The sequence below is a fragment of the Camellia sinensis genome, chromosome 7 (assembly GCF_055761805.1).
Source record: "Camellia sinensis isolate YWXY chromosome 7, ASM5576180v1, whole genome shotgun sequence".
Lineage (NCBI taxonomy): Eukaryota > Viridiplantae > Streptophyta > Magnoliopsida > Ericales > Theaceae > Camellia > Camellia sinensis.
The window spans coordinates 55,280,978-55,291,335 of record NC_138967.1 but is presented as its reverse complement, the minus strand read 5'-3'; the positions used below and the strand labels follow the sequence as shown (position 1 = coordinate 55,291,335).

Sequence of the window (10,358 nt, the reverse complement as noted above, 5' to 3'; positions counted from 1 at the left end):
GTATAGAATCTGATTTCAGTTACTGACATTTAGGCCGCCGTGTTTACGAGTTCCTTATTTTCTTTTTTCTTTTGGGTATTGATGAGTGAAGGAATTTTCTGGTTGTTTCAAACTTGTAAGAATAATGTTGTAAGAAAACAAGGAATGAGCTTTAAGAGTTGTTTTCTATAGGGTACAACAGAACTTCAAAGAGATTTGTTTTGAGCTCAAGAGTTTTTGGTATTAGATGCAATCTTCTCAGAAAACTGTCTCCAGTCTAATACTGTGTTTGGATCTTTCATTTTTCCTTTGTTTGTTTCCTCCTCCACAAACTCAAATTCCAAACACAGCCTAAATGAAAGTCTGACAGTTGCTGGATAACTCAAGCTTTCACTTCTATCCTTCCCCAAAGTCTCTTGTAATTTATAGAAAATATAGTCAACATAAATTTGTAGTATTGCACTTATTAATTCCACACAAGTCTCTCATGAAATCTCATAATATTTGTCTTGCTGAAGCAACCTTTGTCTTCCCTCACTAGCCTCTTAAATGCTGAAACATTTGCAGGATGTGCTCAACCTAAGATAAGATTAAAATTTATATTTAATATACACCAAAATATAAAACTGTTTAATTGTGGATTTTCATTCAGAGTATCATAGATGGGTGAAAATGGTTTGCAATCACATGATTCATTGCAAATCTTCCCAATGTTGTACTGTATTCTAAGCTACAAATAGGAAATTGCAGCAAAGGAAGAGTTTCATTGTTAACAAAGGAACCAAAATAAATAAATAAAAGACAAAATAAACTAAATGATTTTTGTGGGACTTTGCATGGATTGTAAATATTATTTCATCATTTGCAACAACTTGGCCAAGATAAATACAAATGGAAGCCCAATGACCTGTCAAAAGAAGGAAAACAAACACAAAACAAAGAGACTTCATGTAAGAAAAACAGTTTTTACATATCAATCTTGGATGAAGATGATTTCAGCTTGTGCAGAAGCCCTTCGAAACCTCACCAACTCAATCAACATATTCAATCTTCCATCTGTAACATATACACTAGGTGTAATGCTCATTGTCTCGAGCATTGGTGAGTTTCTAAGTATAAATTTGATGAATTCCATCTCATGTGGCACACCAGACATATCTGTCATCTTCACAGTTTCAAGCAGACTGAATGTGCAATCAGACGGGCATTCTTTCTCCCAAAAATCCAAATCAGGAGCTTCTGTTGCAGTTGATGTATTTGATGAACCCTATATCAATCAATACAAGGAAATGAACAAGTGAATGGCCATTGTAATCTGAAATATAAAATATTTAATGAGTTTAAGACTACTCACCGAGATTTGAAGTTCTTGTAAACAAGGGGAGTTAACAATCAAACGAAGAACCACCAGTATCTCTTTCATGTCCTCGAAACTCACTTGATACAATTCAATAACTTTTAAATGGTTATATGCAACTGGAAGTTTTCCTAGGTCGTTACCTATACTCAAATACTTGACAAAAACAATAACATAAGAAAACACCTTGGCCACGAGTAAGCACTAGACTATGTTTTCCATAGAACCTAAATAAATATAAATGAAATTTAGTAAAGTCTTACCTTGGTGAGGTAAATATGTCCAATAAGTCTCTCAAGGCATGGTACACCGCCAAGAAACTTATCAAAGTTGCAACTTGAACTTTGTTCAAAATGCTCGGCAATATCATCAGTCATATACATAGCAACAGATATAGTAAGCAAAAGTGGGGTATTTTTGAGACATATGTCTTTAAATTCGCCTTCCAGACACAAGTATTTGAGATTCGGAGCACAGATAGTAAGAGCTAAACTATCAAAGTACGATAACGTCAGACTCTCAAGAAGAGGGCAACTTGATATGAGACTTTCAACAATATCGGGGGCAATTAAAACTTGTTGAAGATTGAGGTATTTCAAACATAAGAATCCTTTAAAAGTCGAAGGAGGGTCCAACTCACATCGAATTAGCTCCAAACGAGTCAATTTTCGACAGGAGAAAAGACAAGAAGGAGCCCTAAACCACTCGCCTTCTCCTAATTCAAGAATCAATTCTTTAATATCATTCCTTGATAGAAAAAGCAGCCATTGATCTATATCGGGTGAGCTTTGCAAGTATGTGCTAGACAAACTGAACTTGTGAATTGGTCCATCATGAAGAAAAAGAAACCGAGTAATGAACTTTGCAAGGCTGTCCTCGACAGCTCCTTTGTCATTACAAAGCATTGCACACTTGTCATCAAATACAAGTTGAGTAAGGTTAGCCCATTTATACCTCCACTTACTTGATAAACTGCATGTTCTTACTGCATCCCTTATCGGAAGCTTTGTTAGGATGGTTTCTATAATACTTTGAGGCATACCACTAATCAAATCTTGCCCTAAAACATTATCCATGTGCAGTTTTCAGTTGAATTATCTACAGGCAGAGAAAAAAACAATACATCAACAGTCTTTTGGATTTTACAACAATTAAATATGAACCAAACCCATGAAAATTTTCCCCTTGCACTCTGTTTGGTTGCAGAGAAAATTTAGGAAATAGAAGAAGAAAAAAATATATCCTCATCAGCTGAATTGCCTACAGGCAGGAAAAAAACACATCAACAGTGTCTTTCGCATTTCCCATTAATTAAATTTGAACCAAACCAATGAAAAATTTCTCCTCACTCTGTTTGGTTGCAGAGAAAATTTAGGTAATAGAAGGAAAAAAAAAAAACTCATCCAGAACTTCAGACAAAAAAATACCTCAATTCTACTGAACCAAACACAAAAATTTCGATTAAAAACTACTGAAATTTTCATTCTTTAGATGACACGGATAACGCATAACCGTTGATTCAAAAGCTGATTTTCTTTTCTTTGCATCGATTTTTGTCAACAAACAAGCGGTGGGTTTTCCTAAATTTTCCGTTACAATTTCACTGGCGGTGATCAACAAAATTCAACCCCAAATTCCAATAATTCATAACATGTTTAATACTAAAGAGATCAAACCCATATCCAGAAGCATCAGATCATACAGGCAACGAAATGTACAGACAAGAAGGATTAAAAAAATATATAAAAAAAATCCGAACTTTGAGGTTGAAAAAGAATAAAACAAGAGGTAAAAAAGGAGCAAGAAAACTAAAAAGTAAGAAATACCAGAGATTGAAAAGACGAAGAAAAGCCACTCCTTTCATTGATCTTCTTCTTCTTCTTCTTCTTCTTCTTCTTCTTCTTCTGCTGTAGATTGCCATCTCTTCGGAGAGAGAGAGAGAGAGAGAGAGGGGCTGGAAGCATACTGATAGATAGAGATACTAATTACACAAATCACCCATGTGGTATATTGAAAATACAGATAACACCCTTATATTTTTTAAAATTACACTAACATCCATTGTTTTAAGGCTCCTATGGTTAGGATAAAAATGTTAGAAATTGAAAAAAAAAAAAAAAAAAAAAAAAAAAAAAAAATTCTAAATTTGTTTAGTATGAGGTGGAAGTTTTAATAAAATTAATTTTTTGGTAACTAAGCTTTTAGTTTTTTGCAAAAAACACACGAAAATACAAGAAAGTTTAAAATTGTTATAAAAGTAGTTACTTATAATTAGAATTCCTATTTTCTTACAAGATTTTTATCCTAATCAAAATTTATACAAGAAAAGATATTTTCTTTTCCTTTTCTTTTCTTTCACTTTACTTTTTACCATTTGTACTTTCTATAATTTATTTCTTTCTAATCAAATGGAGCCGGGTTTGGATTCTACAATATAATAAAAATGAGAAGAAATGAAACGAACAGTTTATTTTTGGGACTGATCTTGATGATCCGAACAATTTATTTTTTAAGACTTTTTGAGTAGAATATTAATATAAAAATTAAAATTATTGAATATTAGTAGTTATATGTTTAAAGGGAAATGCTTCTCTCCAATTTACTGTGTGGACTGGAGCGTACTATTGGGCTCGTAAGGCCCACCACAGGTCCCGTTTCGATGATCTAAACCGTCAATGTGTAAAGTTAGTCAAATACTTCATGCCTGCAAAAATCATGTTGATCGAATATTAGTAGCCCTTTGATCGGAACACATTTTTGTTAACAATTTATTTTAAAATCATATTTACCATTGATTGGATATGAACTTTAGAGTCATGGTAGCGACGATGAGAGTCATGGCTAGAGTGGTAGGTAGAGTAGGTGGAGCAACCTTAGGAGAAAAAGATCGGTGGAGCGGGAGGTAATGCTTTCATGGACAATTTCGAAGCCGTCAAGAGATCTTGGACCAGATCTATCATACCTCGTCACTGCCGTTGCCCTTGCAGCCGTGACGGAGATGGAGGCGACGGTATATATGGTGACGAAAGAGAGAGGGTTTGAGAAATTAGTTTTCAACAGATAAGTGTGCTTGTTTTATATATAGGGCTATTTTGGTCATTTTGTAGTGTGTTGTCTTTATGGCTATAAGATTTGCTTATTTTTTAATTTATTGACTTTTTATATAAAAAAAAAATACAAAAAAATCTAGAGATGATGTGATAATTTGTAACAAATAAACTGCTTATTTAGATGATTCCAAACTAACCCTAAATAGAAATTAGTTTTAAATTTTTTTTCCCCACAAATCCGTCCATTTTTCTATTCTTTCCTATAAATTCATTCACAAATTTAAGATCCAATCCAAACATAGGAAAAAACATAAATAAGGAATTTAACTTACCAAGATAAGTGGTGCTGCATCCCCTAAGCCCCGTTTATTTTGGAGCATAGAGGAAGGGATGATATTAGGATAGATGTGGGACCTATTTAATGTTGTATTTGTTTATAGATATGGGAAAGGGATTGAGATGGATGAGGGGATTAGGTTGGACCTTGGAAGGGGGATTGGGATGAAAGGGTGGAGGTGGTATTAGAAAAATACTCCGTCATATTAGAAATTTTTTATTTGCTTTTTATTTTTTTATATGTTGGGCTTTTTTTTTTTTTTTTTTAACATTGATGCTTAATTTTTTGTATTTTTTATTAAGTAAAATTCATTGTGTCGTTTTTTTCTGTAAATTTTTTATTTTTTTAAAATTTTTTAAAAGTTGGGCATTTTTTTTTTTGAACATTAATGTTTAATTTTTTTGTATTTTTTATTTGTTTTATTATTTTATATTTATTTTATATAAAAATAATTTAACAATCCTACACTAACAACTATGATCAAAACAAATACAATTTTACTTAATCTTTTCACTATAAATCCTTTTACTATAAATTTCCTCCATTCTAGCTCTGAAAACAAACGAAGCCCTAATGTTATCCCTTCAATTCTACCTCCAATGACATGATCCACTCTTATGTAAAGTAATCTCATACTCCTCTCTTTCATTTTTAACTCTCTAATTCCATATTATTAAAAGTGAAATTGAGAAAATAAATTTAAAGAGATAAATCATTATTCTACAATATAATACAAATACAAATCATGGAGTTTCAAATGCGTTGCATTCAACTAAGTTCCCACAAACAAAACCCAAGTTATAGCCATCCTTGCAAAAAGCTTCAAGCATTGGAAACATTTTGGGAAAAGAAATGATTAGTGCTACATACTCATATATTAAACTCTTAAATTTACCCATAATGATATAATAAGAGAGATAAATTTTACACAAAACAAATCAAAAGTTAATATATGTCATGTCATGCCACATCATTATAGATCAAATTATGAGGAAAAAAGAAAAAACGGATCTTAAAACATTTTACAAAACGAATATAACATACCCAAAACGATGAAAAACAAAAAAAACAAAAAAAAAGCTAGCTTATTGACTTTAACTAAGTCGACACCAGCCATGGTCCATCCATATCAATCACAACCCAATCCAGAGCAACTTCTGTTTTTGTCCATAGTTCAGGCTGGTTCACCTTCTGGCCCGAACCCTTCGACCTTGGGAAGAGAAAAAATATTCTACTCTGAAACCCAACTTTGAGCCGCTGTGGTTGGGGTTGATGATTCGAATAGTTGGTTTCGCCAGCTTTAACCTCATATGATTCTCATCATCACGACTCATTCTAACACTAGTGGCAACAACAAAGTTCACTAGATTTGGAGCTTGAATATCCAAATATCGAAAGCCTGTGCAATCTATAAGCTCCGCCCACACAAGCGATGGGGTACTGAGTGTAACATCACCAACTTTGACGGAACCAAATGCTATTTTCTCAAGATGAAGGAATCGGAGATTCTGAAAGCTTCCAAATGATTTGTAGAATGCACAATTACGGAGCATCAATCGTGTCAATTCAGACCACTCAACGAGATAGAAGAAAGCATATATGTAATAACATTGCAATTATCCACGGAGAGTTCTTTGATACTATTGCTTGACAGGTATGACAGCCAGATATTTATAAATAGGCCCCACTTATATTGCATGTCCGGAATGTGGAGAACAAACTTTTGAATGGGAATGAGACCTTCACGATGATTATTGAGAATTTCCTCAACTTTGTTCACCCATGCACTTGGATGGAGTTCATCAATCCATTGGCCCCGCTCTTCAAAGAGGAGTTTGTCAAGTATGACTGAATGTTCAGACCAATTACTTGTCGTTGACAAGATGCTTGTTCCTGCTACTTCCTCAAAAGGAATGCGCCCTAGAATATTGCGTTGTATATCTGATGGCAAGCTACTGACCCAGTCCATTGTAGGGACAGCCCTGTCGCTCCTAGTTTCAATGGAAATTAAAATTGAAGGAGCAGGTGAAGAATGATGGGAAAACCTTTTCACCAATACTTAATCTCTGCATGGTGCCTGTTCAACAAAAAGGGACCCCAAGTGCAGTCAATGGACAACAAACTTCATACAGATCTAGCTAGTGTTTGATAACTTAATTCAAAACTTAAAACTCAACATATTAAGTGAAAATTAAATAAATTCGTTTGATAACCACCATCAGTGTGACTTACAAAATTAGGTGACTGTTGAAATGTATGCGAAAAATTTAAAAAAATTTAAGTAGTTAATTCTTGGAGCATCCCCAATCCTCTACTTTTTAGATATTTTGGAGAGTCTCACCCCATAAAACCAACTCCAGCAGCTTCCCTAAAGAGGGCCCCTATTATAGGAAGTTCAACTGTCCCAGTTGCTCCTCAATTGTGGGGAGCTACTGTAGAACCCCCAAATATATAAAATTGTTTTTTATTCAACTGCTCTTGGCCTCTACATGAAACGACCCTAATCACAAATAAGCAAACAATCCTGTTTTCTCCAACAGCTCTCTATCTCTTTGCTATTTTGTTTTTATGATATGTATTCTCTCATATATACATACACAGGAATGGACCAAGGGGGAGGCTGCTGGCAGTCTAGGTTACACGGACTCGGGTACGGGTATCGGGTGCGGGTGCGTATCTAGGGGTCAGACACTTCAAAATTAAAAATTAAGGGTACGTGGATATGTATCCAAATTTGGATACGGGTACGGGGATACGTTAAATAATTTTTTTTTAAAAATATATATTTATTATATGAAGATGAGTTATATTATATAAATAACAAATAAAAATCTATGGAGATGAGTTATATTATATATATATATATATATATATTTTTATTTTAATATACATTAATTATTTAATTTATTTATTATATTTTTTAAACAATGTGTTCTAATTAATTTTTTTATTTTATTTTACATACATGTGTTTTTTTTATTTATTAATATATACAAGTATATATTATCTTATAAATATATTATATAACAATTATTATTTAATATATAATAATAATAGTTATTATTATAGTTATTAACTATTATTATTATTATTATTATAGTTATTATAATAAATATATTATCTAATAAATATATTATATGTTATATAATAATTAGTGTATGATATATAATAATAATATTTATTATTATAGTTATAATAATATTTATTATTATAGTTATTAACTATTAATAGTTTATTATTTATTATTATAGTTATAATAATAGATAGATTAGACAGAGTCAGGGAGAAGGAAGAAGAAAAGGGGAAAAGGGAGAAGGAAGACAGAGCCAGGGAAAACGACACAGAGAGGGAGAGGGAGAAAAAGGGAAGCGATCGCGATCGCGATCGCTAGGGAGAGAGAGAAGGCGAGAGAGAGAGACCGGATGGAGCTTCGATCGACTGATGGAGCTTCGATCTTCAACTGGATCGACCGGATAGAGCTTCGACTGGAGGTCTTCGAGCTTCAACCAGGTTCTTGCTCTCTCCTCCTTCATTTCTTTTGCTGTCTGTGTCTGTGAAGAGCCGTGTCCGAATGAGAACAGGCGAATCCGACACAGATCTCACACCCGCACCCGTGTCGTGTCGTGTCGACACGGGTACTTCGCCCCAAAGTGGCGAGTCCATGTAACACAGCTGGCAGTGGCCACCCTTAAGTTTTGAAAAAGCTCCTTAAATATAGTGATATTAGTAATTGATATTTATAAATTACACGGGCTCACCCCTCCAAGATTTTTTTGAGAAATTTAGTACCTGCCCCCTCAAGATTTCTTTAACAAAATCTGCATTTTCAAGTTTCAATCTTTAGTCTTCAACTTCAGATATTCTTCATTATTTCTGCCTCTTATTCTTCTTGTCTGTTTTGGTTTTTTCCTTTATCGTTCTTGTTATTTCAATGCTCTCTTCAACTCATTTTCATCTCTATTTCAAAACTTCTTCTAATTTCAGTTCTTCCTCTTCTTCTTATTTCTCTGCTGTAGTTCTCTCATTCTTCTTCCCTCTTCTTTGAGATCTTACATTCGATGGATCGTGTTCATCAACAAAGAGATCACATTACCATTCAGCATCATTTTCGAGTTGCTAATTTTACCGTTACACGTGATACATTATTACAAGAACTAAAAAACCGATTTAAAGAGAATGTGATGGAGTTGTTTGTTTTTAGCCATAGGAGTGATTATAGTTTTTTGAAATTGAAGATATTTGCAAGCTTGCAAATAAATTTAATTTGCATTTGTAATTTCGGTTACAACGTTAAACATTCCGACTTTCAAAAATTGTTAACAATATTTGAGTTTTGATGTTTGTAAAAACGCGAAAGTTGACAATTTATCCTCTAGTCAATATAATAATTTGTCTTTTTTTTTTAATCATACATTTTTTGTACGACAACAACGCAATAAAAATTATCCGAACAATAAATTTTTTATGTTGGATATTAGTTCGCCCCTAAAGTTAAAATCCTGTGTCCATCCTTGTACATACATATGATATATATATATATATATATATAGGTTTTGTTCTTTCCATTTTGTTGAAAAAGATACTCCTCCAATTTTGAGCCCTATTTTAAGGTAAAAATAGGTATTCTTGATGAGAAGCAAAGTACTGGGTACAATTACAAACATCAATAAAGGCGAGTGCAAAAAGCATCACAGTGTAAAATCATCCCAACGATGTTGATACCCAAAATACACACACACAGTTTATGCAAACCATAGCTGTATCTATCTATACATCTAAATCTAACTGGAAATGAAATAAAACATAAACAATAATTCTACATACCATTTTGTAGAAGACGGCGTCGCAAGCGAGCGAGACAGAGAGAGCTCTTAGAGAAGAAGGAACCAACACTTGAGAATCTTGAGAGAACAAACGCCGCGCCGTGGAGGAGTCTCCAGCTGATGAAAGTAAGGATGGAAAACGAATGAAATGCGACAAAAGAGATTTTCTAGGGTTTGTAAATGGGCTCTAATTTGGGCAAAAATAGATTACAGATTAAAAGGGGAATTCTATATTAAAGAGTCACTGGGCACTCTAGCTAGCCCAATCTGTAACAGTGGTTGGTACTAGCAGGGTTTATGTAAAAGAGCTTACATCTAATAAAGAACATTTTTATTACTTGAATAATACATAAGATGAGTAATTTTATTTTATTTTATTTTAGAGTGTTTTGGAATGTAGGTTAAAAATTGATGTTTTTTATTTTTATTTTTTTGACTTTTTTTTTAAAAAAATATGTAAAATAGTAAAAATATGATGTGACTTAAAAAAGTCAAAAAAAAAATTAAAAAGTCAATTTTTTCAAAATGGGCCTTTGTTTTACTTAGAGATTGTTTGGGGTGTCCTAAATAAGTGCACTTTTATCTTTTTAGACTAAAAAGTTGATGTTGAAAATATGAATGTTTCGGTTAACTTTTTGACTTTTTATGAAAAAATGTGTATTAAAAAACTGTATAAATTAATATGTAGGGGAAAATTAGTATTGGGAGTTGTGCAGCCGTAATTGTTGAATTTTGGTGAATAGTGATAACTTTTTAACTTTTTGAGTAACTTTTTGACTTTTTAACTTTTTTGAGACTTCCCAAACTTGGCC

At 32.9% G+C, this 10,358-nt stretch overlaps 1 protein-coding gene and 1 non-coding gene across 3 annotated transcripts; both read right to left on the bottom strand.

Moving 5' to 3' along the window:
• Positions 1 to 818: 818 nt before the first annotated feature.
• On the bottom strand, positions 819 to 3,300 carry LOC114274058 (F-box/FBD/LRR-repeat protein At1g13570). Of its 2 annotated transcripts, XM_028215926.2 has the most exons (4): positions 3,163 to 3,300; positions 1,600 to 2,434; positions 1,334 to 1,492; positions 819 to 1,246 (listed from the first exon to the last, which is right to left on the bottom strand). In XM_028215926.2, exons 2-4 carry the CDS (start codon positions 2,410 to 2,412, stop codon positions 953 to 955), a joined length of 1,266 nt encoding a protein of 421 aa, XP_028071727.2. In that variant the 5' UTR covers positions 2,413 to 2,434; positions 3,163 to 3,300; the 3' UTR covers positions 819 to 952. The 2 variants fall into 2 exon arrangements, with proteins under 2 accessions (XP_028071727.2, XP_082734091.1); XM_082877965.1 differs by having other exon boundaries at positions 819 to 1,218; positions 1,600 to 3,271.
• A 2,411-nt stretch (positions 3,301 to 5,711) lies between these two features.
• On the bottom strand, positions 5,712 to 9,826 carry LOC114274057 (uncharacterized). The gene is made up of 2 exons (XR_014335338.1): positions 9,548 to 9,826; positions 5,712 to 6,800 (listed from the first exon to the last, which is right to left on the bottom strand). It is a non-coding gene; the product is annotated as an uncharacterized LOC114274057 (transcript).
• Between the last annotated feature and the right edge of the window lie 532 nt (positions 9,827 to 10,358).

What these genes read in the sequence shown, in the direction of transcription:
- LOC114274058 (XM_028215926.2), bottom strand. Translation starts at nt 2,412, where the DNA reads ATGGATAATGTTTTAGGGCAAGATTTGATTAGTGGTATGCCTCAAAGT. An exon ending in GACATATTTACCTCACCAAG is followed by an intron (nt 1,493 to 1,599) that starts GTAAGACTTTAC and finishes GTTTTTGTCAAG; the next exon opens with TATTTGAGTATAGGTAACGA. An exon ending in TACAAGAACTTCAAATCTCG is followed by an intron (nt 1,247 to 1,333) that starts GTGAGTAGTCTT and finishes TGATTGATATAG; the next exon opens with GGTTCATCAAATACATCAAC.